The sequence below is a fragment of the Hyposmocoma kahamanoa genome, unplaced genomic scaffold, assembly GCF_003589595.1.
Source record: "Hyposmocoma kahamanoa isolate Upper Pololo Valley unplaced genomic scaffold, ASM358959v1 63, whole genome shotgun sequence".
In the NCBI taxonomy this organism is placed as follows: domain Eukaryota; kingdom Metazoa; phylum Arthropoda; class Insecta; order Lepidoptera; family Cosmopterigidae; genus Hyposmocoma; species Hyposmocoma kahamanoa.
The window spans coordinates 3,949,993-3,973,535 of record NW_020653851.1 but is presented as its reverse complement, the minus strand read 5'-3'; the positions used below and the strand labels follow the sequence as shown (position 1 = coordinate 3,973,535).

At 35.2% G+C, this 23,543-nt stretch overlaps 1 protein-coding gene across 1 annotated transcript in view; it reads right to left on the bottom strand.

The window, feature by feature from the left end:
* Positions 1-23,543, bottom strand: part of LOC113230091 — a 91,722-nt gene that overhangs the window by 16,233 nt on the left and 51,946 nt on the right. Inside the window, exons 2-3 of the mRNA XM_026463846.1 lie at positions 7,086-7,289; positions 4,661-4,796 (exon numbers count right to left, since the gene is read on the bottom strand). Coding sequence (XP_026319631.1) covers positions 4,661-4,796; positions 7,086-7,289 — 340 coding nt within the window. The remainder of the gene's footprint in view (positions 1-4,660; positions 4,797-7,085; positions 7,290-23,543) is intronic.

Genomic DNA, 23,543 nt, shown 5'->3' with positions numbered 1-23,543 from the left:
CCAAACTATGTATAAGTAGTACTCATGTTATTACTTATAATAATAGTTGTGTCAGCAGTCCTCGAATTCCTCAGACATACTTTTCAAAGGACTGAATTTAAATATATCGATCGGCTTTCTAGAATAGCGGCCTATCTCAAAAACATCTAATTCTTCTTGAAGGTTTAAGACGTTAAGATTCGCCCAATGTTATACGTTAATATTTAAAAACTCGGTGTTTTATTTACAACAGAAATTAGCTCATTTTAATTACTATTACTGTGTGATGAATATCATTTTGTAATTGGTTTTATCATAAAAATATGAAAAACCTTTATTTCCCTGCAAAAAACTTTGCTTATGTGGTCAGGGGGCCAATCGCGCTAATTGTCAAAGGTTTAACCAAAACCTCCAACCTCGCCAATCTGACACGTTGTGTACATTTCGTATCGCGCTAACTGTCAAAACAAAAACCTAAGCCAAAACTTAGACGTGTGACACGTAACGCACATTTGGTATCGCGCTAATTGTCAAACGTAAAACCAAAACCTAAAATGTTGCAAATTGGTATCGCGCTAAATATTTTGACATTTTAACCTCACATGTAACCTTGGGGGAATAGATTAACCTTTGCAAGGTCAAGGTTTGTGTGGCAGTTAATGGAGAGTAACTTTTCACTACGTTTATCGTATATAAAAGATGTTCCACGGTTACTTAAATGTTTTGGAAAGTGTTTATGAGGTGGATGTGGCTTAAGAACGGGCTTTAAATAAAAGAAAAGCATAGAAAGACGATCACATTTAACATGTCTGAGGAGAAATTCCGCAAACGATATACCGTTTGTCCACGGAATTCATTTCAGGATTGGTGGAAGAACTATGCCTACATATTCTCGTTAAAGGACGGTCTGTTGCATTGGATGTGGAGACAAAGGTAAGGGTTGAGTGGAATCCGAAAGTTCTCAGTTTTGCATAATAACCAAAATTTCTATACTGTGTAAATCATTATTAATTTTGTTACAGATTTTAATAGCTCGTATAGTTTTTAACAACTGGGGCGTACCAGACCCCCATTGGCAAGTGCTTATCACCCTTTCCCAAGTCAGTGTCAGAGAGGCACAAGCGGTAGCTGCTTCAAATAAACCAGTTATTATGAATAAATATGCAGCTTTCCTAAAAGGCATGCCGAAAGAGATGGTATTAAAAGGCGGTGAGAAAATAAGCTTTACAATGTACATCATATTTATTAGTTCTTGTCTTATTTCCTGTTGTTATTATCAAATTAAAATTACAGGTATAGGTAAAATATGTATAGTTGTATAAAAATATATTACAAGGTTACAATTTATCTCTTTTAACACTTGACTTTATACAACATATCGTCCCCTTACAGTGAAGCCTCACATATGCATTTTCAGTTTGTTTTTACTGATTTTTGTTGAATAAAAATTAATAATGTAATAATATAGTATCTAAAGAGGTATAATTTAAGTAATTAAAATGCTAACTACACACATTATTGCATTTACTATACTTCACACCATATTTTTATCTTCATCCTAAAAAATTACATAGAAATATGAGGTATTCCTTCTAAGATGACGATGTATACCTATTGTAATTGTTTATTATCTTAATATCTAAATTGATGTATACTTTTAAGAGGTTGAAATAAAAAAAAGAGTGTATTTTTAGTTTATTTATTATTATTGCCTCAATCTACCCCAAATCATCCTTCATTTCCGGAGCGAGCTTGCTTTTGATTCTTCAAAGAAGTCTGAAACAAAAATATGTATATAGGAAGATTGGAGACCTAAATTTAAGACTGTGCCATACCTCTCATGAGAGTAGTGACAGATAAAGCAGGATGGGTATTTATATACATACAGTATGAAGCCAACATAAACGCCAGAATGTTTAGGGGCCTTTTCAAAATACATTTAAAAAAATGTTTATATCATTGTGGAAATATAAAGGGGACAAAAGTCTACAGATTAGACCTTCGTTCCTTACGCTCTTTCAGATTTCCACAATTGAACATATCATCAGCAGGAATTAAGAAAACATGTTGAAAACAAACCTGTCATTCTTGTTAAATAGTCTATCAAAAAGGTTAACTGCAGGCACCAACTCGGTAATTGCTTTGCAAATGGCAGCTACGGATTGGGCATGCAGATCATCTGCTTTGGCAGAAATAATAGCTGCCTCAGCCTGCACCCTGCCATCATTCACTTGCTGCAAGAATGCTTCACATGCTCGCTGCTCCTCAATGCATAAGAATTCTACCCGGCTCTGCTCCAACGCTCATCAGCTCGCTGTCAACGAAATAATAGATGTGATGGAATAAAGAGTGGGAAAGAATTTGCTCAAATTGAAAGTTACTTTGTTTTTTAATTAATAATAAAGAGTGAGAAAGTTACTTTGTTATTGAATTGTATGTTTGAAGTTATTTTGTGCTAGAGTTGGTGTCCTTTAGGAAGGTTGGTAGGGCCTCTGCCGCAGTCGATGTGGCGTAGATTCTCACCCTGCTTTTCATACCATTCCATACCTGAATAACAATAATAACATCGCATATTATAGTGATATGAGTTCTGGTACAATAACGGTGAGTGATCCACTCACTGTATCCTATTACCTCGCATTATAGCTCACCTTTTGGGATCTATTGCGGGGCCACAAAATAGCCACACACTCGCACCAAAGGCGTGCTGATAACACGCGCGAACAACGCCGAGCGAAGTCATTCTCAAGCCAAATCTCTGTGCGATTCGAACTCCAGCAAAGATGGAGCTGGCTTACAGTGGTCGCTCGCCGTCCGACCGCATCCACACTGGCTGAAATACGAGCATCATTATTAATTCTACATTGCTAACATTTCGAAATTAATAGTAGTTAGCGTACCTATTTGATTGTATAAAAAGATACTATTTTATTAAATAGAATATTAAAAAAGGAAAACAATGTGTAGGTACTTGCCTCTGCGTGTTTTATCTACAACAACAACACACTAAATTCAATTAATTTGGTTCAAATCACAACACATATGTTTGTTTACAATAGAATTTAATGACATTTTTTTTACACACTTTTTTAAATCGCTCTTTTATAGACTTGAATTCGTAGATATTGACATTTCAGTGCGTTTTACGGTAAAATTTAGTCGGTTTTAGGAAGTCAAGGCACGTCTCTTAAAATTTAATACGAGGTTATAGTTTGAGGTTAATTTGAGGTTTAGGTTCATTAAAACTGATAGCGCGATTGCATTTTGTGCGTCGGTAGAACCATTAATTAACCAAAACCATAACCTCAAATGTTGTAAGGTTAAACCTTGCGAAAATAGCGCGATTGGCCCCCAGGACAACGAAGAGTTGAAATTTACATACCATTAAGGACATACAAATGTTCGGATTTCTCTCTAATTAAAGACAAAAATGGAACATAATTTTCGAATAATTACTATATTTCAACCAAAATTATACTAATTGATGACGAAGAACTTAGTTTCGCGAGATTATGTAAATGTAGCTATGTAAATACCATTGTGACACAAAAGTAAATTTTCAGGGATTTGTCTACTGTTTTTTACATACTTACTGCTCATTTAAACAGAAACCAATACTGTTAAACCAGAAACAGATCCTTTTTGAAAATTTGTTACATAGCGTTAAAGGTACTTGTGCAAAAAAATATATAAAATTAACAACTATTTTAATTTGGGTTATTCTTCTTGGAAAGCAACGATATGTTCTCAATCTGTATAAAAGTGTTAATAAAAAGAGGTATATATATATATAACATTTCTGAAATTATTTGCATCACGTAAGTAGTACTCGTGTCGCGTAATCCACTTATTGCACGCCGAACACGTAGCTCGGGGCCCAATGATTATCTCAAACACCTCTACCGACCGACAAATTAGAACAACTTATACTAAAAGTCTCGCAAAATTGGGAGCAATTTCTTGAAATCAACGTAACGATAAAGATCATTATATAGTAGGAAGATAAATAGCATTGCTAGCGGCATTGAAAAACGTGTTTTTCATCACACGTGCTCGTACACAGTGTGTATTTGGAGGCAAAGTCTGCCGTAAGATAGTAAATTACGCCCACAGGCTTTTGCATTGTTTTACCGCCCTAGGGCGGTCATGAATTTTTTAAATTTAATTTCCACTGTACTTTTCTATTAATCAAAAAGTTTTTGTACTCAAAAAAAAATTAAAAAAAAACTAAACAAGCAATTTTAACAAATTTTACTAAATTATAGTATTTGGAAGTGATTTATTTCATATATATACATCATGGCTGTATGTGTTTTTGCCCTTTACAACATTTTAGTTTGAGTTATATTATAAGTATAAGGAAGAATATCTGGCCGTCTGTATGTAAAAAGAGAACAACCGCCATTCGCAGAATCTGTAATTGATGTATCGTGAACTTTTCCTGCCTTTATCATTGTATTTATTTCCTCACAAGTGTGATGAAAAACATTGTATGCAGCACAGGCGGTAAAAAATAATTTCTTCTTTACGGGGAGTAATATAGAAATATACTGACATAAATATACAGATATACATATTATTACACAATGTACTGTTATTGCTGCACCTATCCTAAAAAGTTGTAATAAGCATAATGTCGGATATACTGATGTCAAGACGGAAGATAGAACATAATTCTTACTCATCATATCCTCTTTGTCGAGTAGCCACTTAAGCTCCCTGATGTTGGTTGAGTAGTCCTTCTTGCCTTTAGAGAAAGTGAGCACGGCGTCGGTGAAGTCCTCAGGTTTCAGTTTCACCATGTTTGTAGTGCCAACCTGGAAGTATTGTTTTGTTAACAATTTCATTCAATCAGATCATTGAACCACATTCGCTATAGAATCCGAATAAAATGTTGCCAATTCCAATGGTACTACTCTAGAAGTAAGATCTACCTGAGCTTATTTGATTTACCTTTATAGAACATGTTACTTTACGCGATTTGAAGACGAAAGTATAATAATTGTAACTTTTCCTTGAAAAAACAAAAACGACCTCGAAAATTTGCTTATCGGTTTTTTTTATTTCCTTGGGGTTTTCTCATCAGACTCTGACTTCTTGGTGACAATGGGACTATTACGGAGTCCTTTGTACGGTGACAGTGATTTGTTGATTACTTCTATTGTGTCAAGTGAAAAGTGGACTTTTATTGACGGAAAATATTTTTTAATTTGGAACAGTATCGTCGGTATTAGGGACCACCTCGAGAGTATACTCTTTCAAAAAAAAAAATAATTTTCAAAATCAATCCACAAATAACGGAGTAATCGGTGGGTACACCGACATGCCTGTAAAATTTGACGATTTTCCTCGATTTCCATGGAATCCCCTCATCAGATTCTGACAATGGGAGACCACGAACATGCACCCTTCCAGACAAAATAAAGAATTTTCAAAATCGGCCCGCAATTGACGGAGAAATCGGAAAACGTACATAAAACATACTCCTCCTTTTTTTAAGTCGGTTAAAAAGTTGAGTTGCAAGGATTGCTTTGAGCTCTGCACGAACGTTTGTTCTATGTTTTTAAACTGTTTTTTTAATTATTATTACGTTCCAAAGGGCTATTAAAATATCTTTAAATTTTCTATAAACTTTAAAGTTCTTTTCTATGAGCTTGTATTAAATCTTCTACATAAATGTACACTCTAATTAATTAATTTCAAAACCATATACGATAACAATAATAAGATAAGATACCATGTTCTGCAAAATCTACACAGAGTATACGAAAACTCACCTACGGGCACAAATGTGTTGCTTTTGTACAAAATTAGCCTTTGAATATTTCAAAGCATCAAAAGTTAGTTCATTTAAAATTCACTATTTCAACAATGCAAAACTCGTGCAGACAAGCTAAAAAGAAACATGAGGCAAAGACTTTTATAAAATGAAAACCTATTTAACATAACATCGACTTAAACTTTGAACTACTTTGTTTAAAAACTAACACTTTACCTATTAGTATCTTAACTGAATAGTTGGATTTGGTATTCAACCATGTAACATTAAAACGACCAATTCGTGCCTGTATCGTTTTTGCGTTAATCTTCGTAATAGCGAGTCATCAAGTAATTTTTCAATCGTTGGTTATTGACATATGCTTGTAAAGTTGTAAAATCTTTTTATACATATGGCACCTTTCAGTGAAACAATGACTTAATTTACGTTTGTAAAATTTACAGAAATAGTTAAAAATGTTGTTTTTTGGGTAGCAGCCAGCTTTAAAGAGCTTTTGAATGTTTTTCTATTTCTAAATACTCGTATATACGAATACTGGGTAAAAAACCGCCTTTTTAAATATTTATTTTACTTTTGATAGCTACTGACTGTAATGAATATTATGACGCTTTTTTCATGATATTCAATTATTTTTTTGTGAAATTACTCCTCTGTTTTTTAGACAATAACTTAAAATGTACGTGTGAGGTACAATAAAAACTTAAATACTAGAAATGAAAACTTAGATTATATTATATGAATAAAATTGAGTCCCAGCGGCAAGGTGCCCAAGATGCTGACAGCGTTCCCCCTTTGTATAACTATGTTAATGCTTTGGACAAGGTAACTGCCCAACTGTCCAACTACCGGCCCTTCCTAGACAGGCTATCAGTTTTTTGGATAAAATTTTGTACAGATGAAGTGCAACGGGACCCCGAGGGCAGGTAGTCGGATCCGATGGTTCGGTATGTATTACTCTTTATTCTTTCCCCCAGCTCAGTTGCCAGCCCTCTTGCTGGTGCACTGGAGATGGAATAGGGCAAGTGTGTCGGCACACGTGGCGTTCCACACCAGTGCCCGGCCCATACTCCATGGGATGAGAGTCATTCTGTCCGGACGTTTGCCATCACACTAGTAAGTATGTAATAAATTAACACAAAGATCGAACTGAGTCAGCGAAGTCGTATGTCGTACATGTACGGTTTCAAGGAGTTGGTTTCTCGTTATCACGTTAGAGAAGTTAAAGACAAAAGACTGTACATAATGTAAATGTTTACATTTCTACGTTCCAACGATCTTGTCTATTTGTATTGTATTCCATTCGAGACATTATTGAAAAATATATTACCTTGGGTCTTCTTCTGTCATAATCCTGATACCAATCACCGCTTTCGGCGTCGTCATCATCGTCGTACGAGTCTTCATCGTCGTCAGCCATGCTTTCTTCATCTTCGAGTACGGTCAGGTCGCCTAGATTCTTGATGGATCCCTTCGATTTATCATTTGACTTCTCGTCTATTGCAGTTGGTACTTCATCATCATCGGCATAGAACTGTAAAGATTAGAAATATGATTTATAATATAAAGAGAAATTAAAAGTGGTTTCGTGATTTTCCATTTTACCTATAAAATTTCAGAATGTTATAAATACCCAAAAATAAACTTCTAGGTATAGTGGCAAGATGACAACGGGTAGATTTACGAAAATAACTTGCCCCATTTTTCAGTGTTATTAAACCAATAAACTTCGCATCACGAGAAAACGAAAAAATGGTGATAAAAACAACACACAGTTCAGTCTACGAAGAATATCAAGTTCCAGAAAATTCTAGCCAGTAACAACGTAGGTAGCACGAATTAGTTAGATCTAAAATAATTGTTAATCAGGAATGCCGCTTGTTGATTGCGTAAACACCCACTGACGTTTGATCCAATAATCTTCTTCGAGAACTTTCCTGATTGATTATTCACGTCTTTATACTATTATTATTTGATGATTTGCATTTTTTGCGCAGAAAAAAATATTTAGTATACTCGCCTTGACCCGCAAATGTAATAATAAGTTAAGTATAGGGATAAACAAGAAAATTCCTTGTGCTACGAATACCAGAGCAACGAATTTTTTGTTTATGTTACCAAGTGACAGGACAAACAAGTCGTGCGCCTGGTGGTCAGCGACACACCCATAGGTAGCAGTTGCAATGCCACTCAGAGCTTCAAACATCCGAAAGGCGCAGCCGCGTCCACGACGCGCCCGTCACCTTGAGTCATAGGTTAACAAGTCCCATGTGCCTGTAATTTCACCCACCCTTACCCTTTATAACCGGAACACAGTAAGGCTCACATTACCGCTTGGCGGCAAAAAAATGTAAGGTAGCAGTACTTCCCTGGACGAACTCTTTTACAAAGAGCTCTACTGCTATTAAAAATTTATTCCAGACACCCACCAGGATCGAAATAGACAAGTTTATTTTTCCCAACTTGGTCCTACCGGGTCCTCCTTATCTAACGCCCACATTACAAACCGTCAGGCCACTGACGACGTCATCGTATAATATTTCTTATCTCGAGTGACGTGTTGCTGAGCTGGCTAAGTGATAATGTGTTTCACTTGATTGATACACTTTCACATCAAATTCCCATTAGTGTATCGAAAGGAAGATTTCTTAAAAAAAAGTTTTTTACGCTTGTTACCAACTTTAGGAAAGTTAACAAACTTACTATAGTGGAATGGAATATTTATGAATAGGTATAAGTAGACGCAAATTACTGATTAATAGAAAATGTTATTAGCATGGTGAAGATTGTAAAATTGTGCCTCTGGCGGTACCTAAATACATACTTAAACCTTGTACAAATTTAAAGGTGAAAAGCTAAAATCTTTGCTTTATTATATTATGCATATTTACGTATCGTCTCTCTCGTCTACAATGAAATATTCTTTATTGTAATTAAGTACAATAGTAGTACGTTAATGTGCATCAGGCGGCTTTATTGCTACGTAGCAATTTCTTCCAGGAAACCTTACTTGTGTTATGGAAATTAAAAACAACGACGATATCACAAACACACGGACGCGAGACAATATGGAAAGTTTTTCTACATTGACGAGATGGCGACACCATGAAAATCGGTGTGCAAGCCACTTGACCACAGCGGTCGTCAAAAAAGATGTTTGTTTTGTATAATATTTGTCCAGTATGCGTTCATTTATTGTTGAACCACAGAAGTTTCTGAAGTATTAAAACCATTTTATAATATCAGGTGAGCCAATTCATTTTCAATCAATTTCAACTTTCAACAAACGATGCACTACCCCCCTACGTGACTCTCTTTTGTTTCAACAAATGTGTCTACAGCCGACGTCACCACAACATCACCAACAAAGTGACACCTGATGTCACATCCTTGGGAGAAGTTTCTGCTTCTCTTCCCCTTTCATAAATCATATAAAAGTTGACACTAGCAAGTATAAGAAGCATTTAAGTGGTTTCGATTACGACATAGCAAAAGGCCTCTTTGAATTGGTCGGTTAGAAACCGGGAATTAATTTTAATTCTCAGTTTAACTAGAACGCGTTTAATTGCATGTAATGAAATGAAATATGAGCCAGAAACATTCTGAGAATTTTATAATTAGTTTCTGGGATAATATGAAAGCTTTTCATTGCAAAAGAAAGAAGCCAGATAATTTACAGGTGGTTTAAATTTCGCTTTTCTATCCCAGTGAATAATAAATGTACAAATTTAAATTATGTACGTAACCATGATTGTTAATATATTTAAACAGGTGTAATCTTTAAGTGTGCCCAAGCAATTATTCCATAAATATAAAAGATATCAAAAACCTTTGAACTGATATCGAAAGTACGTTACCTAATCAGTAAAATGACATCAATAACTTTTTAAGAAAGAAAGCTAGAAATATCCTAAATTTTAACGTTAAGTGCTCGTATGCAGTAGTATAACATTCGTGGAGATGCTTTTATTTAAAAAGCGGAAGTTTAAAGTTCGTCCAGGCAAGTACTGCCACCTTACCTATTTCTGCCGTCAAGGATCTTCGAACGGACTAGTCAACTTATGTCTTAGGGTGTCGGGCGCAGTGCAGGTGGCCTCTGATCTTTGTGATTTAAGGGTCTCAGTGACACTGCAACTGTTAGGGACAGGCGTGACGCTTACCACCAGGCTCACGACTTGTTCGTCCCATCAATTAGTATTATAAAAAAAATACATGTATGAGCACAGTTCACATACTCAATTTAAAACGCTATGAAATGGATATATTACGTTTTCTCTGAAAGAAAAAATAAATAGGGAAAAGGTTTGCACAAAAACGCCTTAGCAATGTTTTTGTTGAGTTCTAGTCTACGGAGATTTAATTACCACATTTATGCGTTTAAATTAGTACAAAGAAAACATTTTTTTACGCCATTTTGTAACAATAAAAAACAAATTTTTTTAATCCTTTTTATCTTTTGTTTTATTTTTCATGTATTGTACGCAAATGATTAACTCAAATAATAACAAAACGTATATATAATGTAGCAATTAGGGCTTTCGTCCCGGATGTTTCTAGCGTGTCAACGATTTTTAACCGACTTCAAAAAAAGGAGGTTGTTCTCAATTCGTCTGTATGTTTCTTTTTTTTTGTATACATGTTACGCGATAACTCCGACACTTGTGAAGCGATTTGGGTGATTCTTTTTTTGTTGGAAATAGGGTACCTCAGTAGTAGTCTCATTGAAATTTGAAAAATATATGCCATCTTTAAGGGTAGCAAACTAGGATATCAATCCGTTTTAACGCACTTTCCGGTAACCGATTTCAATAAAACTTGGCAAATAGATGAAAACGAACTTTTGAGGTCGGTTTTTTTAGTACTCTGAACTGAGATTATTGAAACTCGAGACTGCAGTCTTGGGAATTTTCGAGGCTTTTGAGACTCGATAATTAAACATTATTAAAAAATGTACTAAACTAACATCACTTTTAATCTGATTACATAGACATGGCAACACTGTAGAGTGAGCTTAGTATAATCTGCGGAGATTGAAGAACGATGGTAATAAAATCAGGTCCTTTCGATCTGAAACTATGTACCCTTTGTTTCTTCTGTTTTATAGTGGAGACACCACAAAAATTTTAAAAACTTTCATAAAATATTTGAGTTAATAAATGGCATGAAACTTGATTAAAATTAATATTTTAATCAATCAAAATCAAATCAAATCTTTGGTCAAAACATAATTGTTTTGACCAAAGAATCAATCTACAACAAGGACCGGCAGCTACCTTGCCCAACGCATTAGCATAGCCCTACAAAGGGGGAACTCTTCCAGCGTCTTGGGCACCTTGCCGTGGGGACCCAATTTTATTCATATAATTTAGTCCTAGTTTTAGTTTCTGGTATTTATGCTTTTATTGTACCAAATCTGTATATTTTAACTTATTTATTAAATTAAACCTCTACTACATATATCGATGGTTTTATAAAGTATGGAAATTTTCCCTTAAAATAGTATCAAAAGTCTCGTTTATCCCGGAATTTTTGATAGTGCGATATGAGTCTTAATTATTTTCTCGGGGCGCCAACATGCAGCAAGACTGAAAGCCCTATACATATTAGATAGATAGATAAAAGCTTTATTTACCACCATGACATCAGATACATGATATAGGCATTAACTTATATATAACAATAATGATATTCTTATCTACTAATATTACACTTGGAAGTCATAGCAGTGAAAAAGGCGCTGGCTCAGCATAAATGACGCGGCTGCCCGCGACACTGGTATTCTGCCAGGACCCTATAAGATAGAGACGCCACTCGCAATCCAACGGCAATATTTTACTCTTTAATGTTGAGGTTGAAGCTCAAAAGGAATTAAATGCTCTGTATTATAAATAAAAGCACTGTAAAACGTTTGAGAGATATGAAGCAACGTTTATTTCGAATTTATGATTGAGCGGGCGGTAAAAAACACGAACATCTATAAATATCGTGATGTATGGTTGTTTTGAAGGCCTCGTACAGCATGCGCACAAAGCGTGCGGATAACCGCTTTCAACATGCTGTAGACTTTTAGTTTACGAGTCAATATCTATGCTTTTCAATAATTACGGCTGAAACACAAAATGTTTTTTTACTTATTTTGAATAATTAAACATGACGAAGGAAACAGTGTTTTTTCGTCTTTATTTAATTCGAAATCATTTGCAAAATGACGTGACTTTTTAGGAGAGAGGTTTAAAGCTCCACGAACTGAATAGGTCGATAACTTTTTATGCTTAAATAAGAGTTTTAAAAATTTTCACATTTACGTAATTTGTTTCATGTAGAGCGTATTACTTTTAAGTTCTTTTAACTTTTAACTTCTTGTAACAAATATCACGTGTGGCTTTATTATGCCAAGATAATGTACGACTTGCCTTTCAATTTTAGATACAAAACTCCTACACACTGAGATGTAGGTACTCAGATATTAATTTATTTAGTTATTCATTTACATTGAAAAATTTCAGCTAAATAGCCGACACGCCTACATGTGATAAACGGAAAATAAAACTATGTATATTCATATCGAGTTCTTAGGTTTTCGCGATTGTTACACATAGGAAATGAAACTATTTTTCCGGATTGTCAACCGTGACCATGGGACCTGTAAAGGGCCCGAAACATCGGTTTGTTTGAAAAAACAAATATACGCGATTTAAATCCGGAAAAATAGTTTCATTTCCTATATGTATATTCAATTAAGAGGGAGCAGAGGAAAAAATCCTAATCTTCGATTTGATTTTAGAGGGGCATATCCACTTTAAAGTTAAAAATAAAATATTCTATGAGTAACTACACGATATATTCAAGCATAGACATTAATCAGAAACATAAAACAAGAAAGTTTCGTCGATAGATAAAAATCACGAAATGACCTCTAATTTTCACATTTTTTCGATTTATCCTCGAAATGCTACAGGTTATTAGGACAAAAATTAGATAATTAATTATATTTATGCATGATCGACAACTGTCACTACGGATATTTTTTTATCCCTTTAGTTTTAGAGTTTTTCCGCTAAAACGAATTTGATACTTTTAATGCGCAAAATTCAACATCTCCTGTCGCATGTCACGGGAACTTCAGGCATATATTTTTATTTCACAAATTTTTTTGGAATGAAACCTCTTAAGATTACTATTCTAATTTTAAAAATGTACAAGTCTCCCGACATGTATATTCAACACTATCAGCGAGTATCAATATGATCACAGTGAGTGAGCATGTCCCCATTCTGTGATCATATTGACATATTCGCTGATAGCGTAGGATATATATTGTGTGTGTGTGTGTGTGTGTGTGTGTGTGTGTGTGTGTGTGTGTGTATACTGTAAGTGTATATACTCACACACACACACACACACACACTCACTCACACTCTCACACACACTCACGAGCACGCTCACGCTCGCGCGTACGCACGCACGCACGCACGCACGCACATACATATATAGGTCCCTTATACATTTTATCTGCTGATCTAATTAGATATATTAATACTAATTACCAAGGCTTAATAATGTTTGAATTTCTTCTTTAAACGATAAATTTATGTCTATAATTTTCCATAAATAACATCTTAATTCTGGTGTAATCTTCGCCTGTTAATAATCCGACACGACCAGGAGATTAACTATAATCTTTGAATTCACGTCAATACTTGTACTCAATTTAAATGGCTGACAACCTTTCGAACCTTTTGGAATTTGTAGTAGATTCATTATCTACTACAAATTCCAATCTAACATTGTATGTGCATTACATTGATAAGCATTGTGACGATGCTGACCTCCTTCATTCCACCTTTTTGTCATCCTCTTTTCTGGTTCCTGGCCAGTTATTTTTAAAATTTTGAATCGTTCTCGAATTTCCTTTTCCTTCACTATTCTGTCGTTTATTTCATCCGTCGTCACTCCCATCAAAATTCTTGAAACGAGAGCACATTCCTATAAGTCACAATTCACCTTCATTTCCCCAATATTAAATTAAACTTCACTTCGATTACTATTACAGTTATGCAGTTCAATAGACCCTGTTGGGACGAGTGTTGTTATTAGTTAGTTTTATAGGGAGTGTTTTATAAATAATTGTATATTTTTAAAATAATTTTAGTATTTGTTACACAATCCCTTTTCCACTTTTATCCTCTCCTGCAATAAATCTTGTGGATCGAGCCTTCTGCATGTTTCTTTAACGCCAGGCTACAGCATTAAAAACATATAATGCTATATGCTTTTATAAGTATCTACATAGCAATTTTGTCACGTAAAGGTATCACGAAATATGGTCTCACTTAAAAAGCGTAACCATCGTCTGGGCCTTTTTTTGTACACAAACTTTTTTATAACAAAATTGACTGCCCATAATTGACATCAATGTTTAAATTGGCATTTCCCCGTAGATACTCGTAATAGAATGTTGTTCTACCGTCACCACCTTTTAAAATAATTAAATTAGGTCTCAATTCACCGGTCTATATCTGCCCAGATTTCATTATGTACATAGTGCAACAGTGGACATGTTCTCGGGCTAACTTACCGGACTTCGGAAGACTCTGGAAGTAAACTTACACAAAGCCGCGCCGGCGGTAGCCCATTTCCTGATTTGTCGGTGTGGTAGCCGTACGGTATCGGTACGCTCGGTATACGCAGTACCGAAATCTTACCGAGCGCCTTTATTTCAATGTGCACTTCCTGATTGGCGCGGTTTGGACAGGAGCGAGAAGGGCTCGTTTCGTTTTACGGTATACCACGCCACGAGCGTACCGATACCGTACGGCTACCACACCGACAAATCAGGAAACGACCTTACTGCCCTATTTTCCCTAGTGATCGAAAATTCGAGAGTAAATGATGCTATTATAAAGGAAGTTGAGATAGAATAGCCCATTTACTTCACTTTCGCCACAAGTGACGCAGGCTCTTTGAAGGCGTCGCGAGTGGCAATCGGTGCCCCGGGATCCAGCGCCCCTGTGCGCCGCACACCCTGCTCCTTGTAAAGCCGGCTCTGAACTTACTTTATTATACATTGTGAATTGTCTTTTTGAATTATTTATGCATTTACAGCCATAAACTTTTTCAACATCATCTAGTTGTCTATCTTAACTAACAAAAGAAGACACCTCTACCTATGAAAAATGTAGAACTTGTAATCGATGAAATAAATATAAAATCCCCCTCCTATATCATTTAAGAATCAAATATAATATACGGTATATCCTTAACCTTTGTAAGGAATTCGTAATAGACGTAGGTGCCAGGATATTAAATTTTATCGGAAATATCTTCGCTCGCCTCACTTTATTAATTTGTGCTTTTTACGTAAACAATTGAACGTTCACAACGGAAATTTTGTTTGTAAATTATTCCGTTAAAAACTGTTTTGTAGAAATCACAACAAGTGATATCGAGTGGAGAGTGCAAGCTGGAAATCGAGTGAACTCTGTATGCCTTAATGGGTAGCCAGAATATCTTAAGATAGGCGCGGTTGGCTGTTCATCGAGGAGTGTTGGTCCAACCCTAATGTATGGTTGTGAATGTTGGGTGTGGCAGAAAAAACATGGAAGAGGGGTGAATGATGTAGAAATGAGAGCGTTGCGCAATATGTGCGGTATTAGTCTTAAAAACAGAATGCCGAACAGTTTAGTAAGAGAGTATTGTCAGGATTCCGTTACTCGCTCAAAGTTACGCAATAAGTGTCTATCGCTGAGTGCGTCGACGTCGGTCGGCGCAAACGTTTATACAAGTCTTTCATTTATGTACATTCGGTTCCGTGCGACTGCACACGGTGGGCAACGTTATTTTCACCTCTCTGAGCGTGTCCTTTTTTCTTGTAGTGAGTGCCTCGTGTCATTAGTCAGATTTAGTTGGCTATTATAGCGTAGGTATTTTAGATTGCGTATGAGAGTGATGTATCTGTTACGTAGTAACTATGTATTAAGTAATCTGTGGCATTGTGGTATGAAAGATAATGTAGTGACCAGGGGAGAGAGGGGGATCCTTTGATGGTGTGGTAGTCAAAATCAAATTGTGTGAAGTGAAGTGAAGTGTAAAAAGTGTTTATTTTATAGGCAAGCAAATTGCACTTGAAATCGTCATATTGATTAAACTCTACTGCTCACTAATAAAGCAGATTCCCCTGAGAAGAATGAGCAAGAAACTCTACGGGTTGCTCTTTGTAAATATACATTTGAATACATTTATCTTTACAATATTTAATTTAAACATGTTAGATCGAGAATACCTAAAAGAGCCAAACGGGTCACTACCACGGATTTTTGTCATCCAAGTACGCAGAAGTTGTATAATATATAATTGTATAATGTGAAGTTTAATCTTTAGTAAAGTTTTTGTTTCACAATTATTTTAAACCTCGTAAATGGAAATCTTTGAGTATCAGTTGGAATCTTACTATGGTCATGTGGAAAGATTGAGTGTTAGTAGATTGACGGCACAAATTTATAGAGCGAATGTGGATGGAGGCATAGGGAGAGGTAGACCTCGGCGTATATATCTCAGGATGTCCTTAAAAAAGGCCGGGCTAAAACTATTCAGAATAAACAGGCATGTATGAAGAGACTAATAGGAATGGAGAAGGTGAAGGAGGTTTGTTAGGAGCGTAGCAGGTGGAAGTCCATGGTCTCTGCCCGGTGGGGGACAGGCGTGATGTTATGTATGTGTGTTAGAAATCACTCTTCGGATTCTTACGATGGGACTTTTCAGTAAAACGAACTCTTTTACACGTTAATTGAATCAGAAGAATTTGACAGTTGCCATTTACCATTCACATACACCATTTCTTTAGATTAGAAGAACTATATATAAACAAAGTAGCAATGATCGTAAACCTTTTTCTTATGACCTTATATTAAAGTATAGGAAAACATCGCGAGAACTGATGAAATGAAATTGCTCCACTGATTTGTTCATTAAGCATCTTCTTATCATACGGGGTCCATCAAACGAGCGTGAAAAGGCATCTTGTAGGCATACAGGGTGAAGTGGCTAGGGATTGTATCAACACTGTACTAGGTACCTTCACGTTTGGATTCCACTTTCCATTTAACGTATGGTGAAGTGTAGTTACCTGCCTGTCACATTGAAAAAAAAAATATAGAGCATATTTCCACTGTTTCGTGCACACTTCGTAAGCGTTATTCAATTTATACTTAAAATTTCTTATCACTGACCATAAACAATTTTTTGTTACCTATTTTTATTTTTACTAGAGATTTGATTGTATTTATGAGATATTATTTTTTTGAGATCTCGCGCTTTACGTGGCTCTCGCATAAGCCTCGCGCTGTTGTGTCAGCCCTACAGGTCCCACGATCACGGCTGATTTATGGGACCATCTTAGTTTATATTTAATGTAAACCAAATGTAAGCTAATACTAAGTACTTATTGATAGAAATATAAGTGTTTGCATGTTTACACCGATAAAGAGCAGCAAGTAGGGCTCCTTGTGAAAGAGTTCGTCCTGAGAAGTGCTGCCACCTTACCTATGTCAGCCGCCAAGCGGCAATTTGAGCATTACGGCGTTCCGGTTTTGAAGGATAAGGGTACTAGTGAAATTACAGGCAAATGGAACTTGTCAACTTATGTCTCAGAATGAAAGGCGCAGTGGCAGTGCAGATCTATGTGATTTAAAGCTCTGAGTGGCACTGCAACTGCTATGGACAGGTGTGTCGCTTACCATCAGGAAACTTGTTCGTTCAGTCACTTGGTATCATTAAAAAAAATTACATTGCATATAAAAACACTATAAAAAATTTAAATAATGAATATTGTAATATTAATCGAGATCATGCACGGTTGCTTCTGCACACCATTAAAAATACATTGCATTTTTTTATTTACAAAGTTCTCTACGACGTAGTTAAACTGCAGGGAAACTTGTAGACTAATAGAAAGCAAGCAAGCTCTGTAAACACAAACGTAATTGGAAACTGCAGCCCTTTCGAGCTTGGTTGAAGACTTTGAATTTTATTATGGAGTTTTATTTTGCTGCAGTTTATTAGTTAACTACACAGGATATATATATATTAAGTAAATTGTGGAACAATTCACTGGTAGATGAACTCACAGCAAAAACTATAAGTCCTAGAAACATGAGAATTTGACAGTATTTTACTTTTATTTAGTGCGTACTAAAAACAGACTTTTCGAAATTGAACCTCTGAAAGGATACACAAGGGTAAGAATGTTTGAATGAAAAATCGAATTTTTTGGATTTACACAGATGAAACTTAGTATGTACAACCATTCTATAACGAAAATGGTAAAAGTTTTTTACGCACAAACTCATAGACCCGCACTGGGGAAACCCTGTAACACGGGTGTCCTGGAAGGACACACGTAGACAACCACAAATTACACCCAAACTCACAAGAGACATTAAATGTAGGCCATATAAATATTTCTCCCGGTCCGAAAAACGAACCCTGGACCTCTGAGTGGCAGACCAGCATGGTGACCGTTCGGCTATGGAGGCAGTATTGATAGTATTTTTCAAAACTACCCCTACATTTGTTTACAACTTTGTATTAAGTATTTGGAATTGATCAAAATGTCACAAACAGTTGGTAATTAAATTTTAAATTTTAATTTTAAAAGTTCTATTGCGAATATTAATTAATCTCGAAATATTAGTCAATTATACTGAAAATATCCTTCACGTAAAGAGTTTAAGGAGGATTGTTAGCAAAATTACATGTGTCGGTAACAATAAAGTGTAAATTAATCTAAACTGTACGTGTGTTTTGAGTGTGGAATAACGTTCATTAATTGAAGTATGTTACTTGCTGTAAAGCCCGCGGAAACTTTGAAGTCACGTTTTCGATAACACTCTTTAATAATGAACTGCTTGCTCCACCCGTTAGTTTATAATAATAGTGAAATAAACCTTGTGGTTGAGGCAAAATTATTATTAACATTTAGAGGAAATTGCTCACAGGTGCATACCGCAGGGTTTCCCTAGTGGGGGCCTAAATAAAAAAAGGAATTCTTTATAAGTTATTAATAGATAGAGAAGATAGTAGCTATTGAATAAAAAGAAGTAAAGAGACATTAGCCCCCTTTACGCAATCACTCTATCGTTATCAGGAGTGTACAGGATTGCGCACGGGAAAGCCTACATGCGCAATTGCGCGCGCGACTGAGGAGCGCAATCACGCGGTCTCTGCCTTTTCCTTCCAATGTCTTTACAAAAGTCCGCTATTGAAAATACTTCATTGATAATAAATGTATTTGACAATTTATCAAGGGTTGTTACATTACAATTAACATAATCGTGTTTTTGAATTTAGAGTGCGATCCGGTAGCAGTCGTCTTGCTGCCGACTGTCACAACCAATGTACTTCGTAAATTAATTGCGACTATAAATTCCAGACGACTTTTAGCCCTATTTTCGGAACCAAATCGTTATTATTTTGACAGATTAAAATGGCGACTTGAAAATTCGTTTGCGCGTTATATATGTTTACATTTTTATATACGATCCGTTTTATTTCATCAGTCTGTAAAATTTAAATGCCGTCATAAATAATGACATTCAATTTTAAGTTGAATGTTAATTCTTTTGCGATTTGTTGCTACCTATGCTTCCGTTCTCCGTATCTACTATATTTAGTATTACTAGTTTATTTGAAACCGTGTTTTTACTCCCACTTATAAAATATACTATATCACACAACATAAACACGTTATTAACAAACTTTCCTTTCGAAGTTCGAAAATTCTAACTGAAGTAATCTGTGTGACGAAATGACGAAAAGTCCACACAGAAGATGACTCGATGAGAAAAGTCATAATGTTGAGTATATAAGGTTTACGACTTGTGGCGCAACAAAATTTACCTGAAAATTACCCAAGAAATCAAATGGGATTATATGTATAAGGGTGCACGATTATACTTTAATCAACAAAGGGGTTAGCGGTAAGTCTGTGTTCATCGATCTTTTTCGTTACGCCAAAGACGCAAAAAATCTGTAGAATAATGTATAAAAAAGGTCATAAAAATAATTCAATTGTATGCAACAATGTGGCCCATATCTCGTTACAACAAACATGTGTTTCAATCGCAAACAAAGTGACAAAATGCAAACGCATATTCGCAATGACAAGTTGACAGGTCCCTTATGTCTCTGACGACATGTGACAATAACACAATCAGCAGTAAGCGACACTGCTTAACGTTTTTGACAATATTGGTGATATGATGAGGGTATAAATATAAAACGTACCCAATCTGACATAGTGAAAATTGACTTTCATATTCATTGATCTGCCAATAAAAGGAGGTCAATGTTCATATGGAAATAAAAAAATCTAGGTACATAAATGATGCTTGGTAAATGTAAACGGAAATCAACTTTGCGACAATGTAGAACTAGCCAAGGCGAACAATGTTGTCTAAACTGTTTATTTGTTAGAATTCAAACGAAATATAAAAAAAAAGTAATCGAAAATCCATTCCATAAAGTTGACGAATATTATGAACTTAATGCATTAAAAAAAATGCTCATTATTTTATGACATTTAATGTGTCTATTGATAATTTATTACTTATGCGATTTATTTCATAGCAATATATTCATATCAAAATTAATATTTTAATTTTGTGTGTATGTGCAAATCTTTGAATTTAGCTATGTTAATATACATTAAATGTTAGTAGGGAATGACTTTGATAAGATTGACGTGCTAATTGTTACCTCCTTGTGACATGGCAAATAAAGAATTTGAATATGCGTGTCTGAACGATAACTAATTTATAGATGAAATTGAGTGTACAGTGCATTGACTTATAACCATGTCATTATTTTTAATATAACTTTGGCGTAACATAATTACGCAAAATCAAATTTAATACATTTTGTGAATAACCAGGATTTACCTACATTTGGCAAGAATTGCTAAGAACTTTATTTATGTAATATTTAAGAATATTAAAAATATTCGAAAATACGTTACATTGAAATTTATCCGTTTCGAAGGACACTAAACATTGTCGAAGCGTATTATGTTCAAGTGTGTACCTAAATGACACTTCGGTCAATTGTTTGGTCATATTTTCGAATTGGACGTATAAAAAAAAACAATTGGAATAAATTATGTTCGAACAGATGGATCTTGCCAATTCCTGCAGCTATGTTTAGTTAACAGAAACTGGAGACATTTGTGTAGAACACTTAACATTTAGAAATATGAATAAATAATTTGTTAGATGACGCAATCATGAAAAACAAAAGTTATACAGAACACTATAAGATACACCGCGTAAAGGCCGTACTTTGTGTAACTCTAGATACGTTTTTCAGTACAGTTATGACAATGTGACCTCCTTACATCCTACCTTTTTATCGCCTTTTGTCCGGTTCCTGGCCACTTGTTTTTAAATTTTGAATCGTTCTTTAATTCCTTTGCCTCGCCATTCTGATTTTTCGTTCGATCACCACTCCCTGCTCGATCGCGGCAGCGAACAGTACTGCTCTAATTTTTAATTGCGTCTAATTTTGATTCATTTACCAGTTTTAATACCAGTCTGTAATAACTACTAATCATGTGATAGTTTTAATACCAATTTTTAATAACTACTACTAAACAGGTGCCAATTTTAATACCAATCTGTAATACTGTGTAACTCGGCCTTTTCGGGGCCTTACTTTTTTCCCCTTTAGATTTAATTACGAATACATTTTTGCGGATTTCATTGCCGTGAACCTGGTCACGGCTCTTTAGGGTTTACAATATTTTCACAGTGGCCATCTTGTGGTATCTATCTTACACCACTCTGTTGATTCGCATACCATTTAACGTTCGCCATCAGAAATATTGAAGCACTGTAGAAATATAACTTTGGGCATGAGTTTCAAATAATTTACGATAATTTTAATGCAACATTAATTCAGATTTTTATTAGTTCTAAATTGAATCATTGGCGCCAACACCGACGTATAAAATACGCCTTTTAAAATTTCTACACTTAAATCGTTGCTATTGGGTAATAAATGGAATATTATACATTTCGCACGCAGAAGCCAATAGCGCAACTAAACTAAAAATTAAATTTTGCGAAATGACTACTAAAATTTAGAAAGTATGTTTGATTATGTTTATTGAATATCAGGATGTTTTACCATCATGGTATTCAATTATCTTTTGTGAAATTACTCCACTAATTTGTTATAATTATTAATACAAAGATCGAACCAACTTCTTCTAGCAAACCGTGTACAGTGTCAGATGTTACTTTTGATTTTTAACGACTTTTTGGTCGTAGCGCCATCTAGGAGAAATCTATTTAGCTATGGCAAAAAGTCGTTAAAAACCCAAAGCCATAATCTGCAACAAGAATAAAGAAAAATTCGTAAGATCCGCTGGTTCGTTGCGTGGCTTAATTCGCATAGCGTCTGCCACGGTTTGCTAGAAGATGTTGGTTTGAATCCCGCCGGATCGAAGAACTTTTTTCCAAATATTCGATCTTTGTATTAATAAGAAAGTTTAAATTTAATAAAAGCGAGATTTCCGTTTAAAGCCGCTATGGATTGCAAAGTGCGATTGGATTTATAATTAAAAATATAATCTGATTGAGAGTAAGCCCACGTTGACCGGATAGAAGATTTGGATGTCCTCATAAGGTCAGGCTAAAAATAATAGAAATAAATATGTGCGTGTACAAGAAGATTGATGCTATAGTAAAGGAAGTAAAGTATACCTCCTTACACCTACATGTAGCCATGTAGGTGTCAACGAATCGTAGTCTCATGAGGAGACAGGTGAAATAAATATGTTAGTACATACATATAATAACGTCAAAGGTACAATAGGCTTTCATACCTGGACGCAATCGGTTTTTTGCAGTCATCGCGAGGTGGCGTATCCTAGACAGAATATGCTATTCTTCATTTGTTATTGGTGAACTTATATTTCCTTAGTGCTAAAATATCCATGCTTATAAAGTACGGGATAATGATTCACAAACGCTTTGTTAATAAATTTGTTATTTTTATAATATGATTCATTACTACATAGTGTGTGACACGTTTGTGTCATACACATATACTTATATTTTATTCATTTGCTACGTATACGTAGCATCGGCAAAGGGTACGTATTGCTTACATGATTTCCATCGCCTTTACTGAGAAATTTATTCTCCGAATTAGTCGGTTTTAAATGGAAAAAAAATTGCATTCCAGCTTTTGCTGCGTAATTTCTACATCGGTTTATCCATTTTAAGGCAAAATAATATGGTTGTTGCGTAGGCTTGACACGTGTAAGGTAGTTTTTATAATACAAAGTCACGGGACGAACAAGTCGTGCGCCTGGTGATAAGCGACACACCTTGCACTCAGAGCTTTAAATTTACCGTCACACTGCTGAGACATAAGTTGACAAGTCTCATGTGCCTATAATTTTACCAGCACCCTTACTCTTCAAAACCGGTACGCAGTAATGCTAACATAGGCTTGGCTGTAGAAATAGGTAACGTGGGCAGTATATCTCTGGACGAACACTTACAAGGAGCTTTATTGCTACAAAATTTAAAAAAAGTAGACGCAAAGAAATTCGTTGCTTGATATTAAAACATTTGCCTTTTAGAAATAAAATATACTCTTACGAGAGTAAAACAAGTTCCGTAATAAATACGTCAAGGGACCATGAGATTGTGTTACACCTGTTGTTGTAAAACAATCTCATGGTCCCTTGGCGTATTTATTACAGAACACGTGAGAGAACATTTCA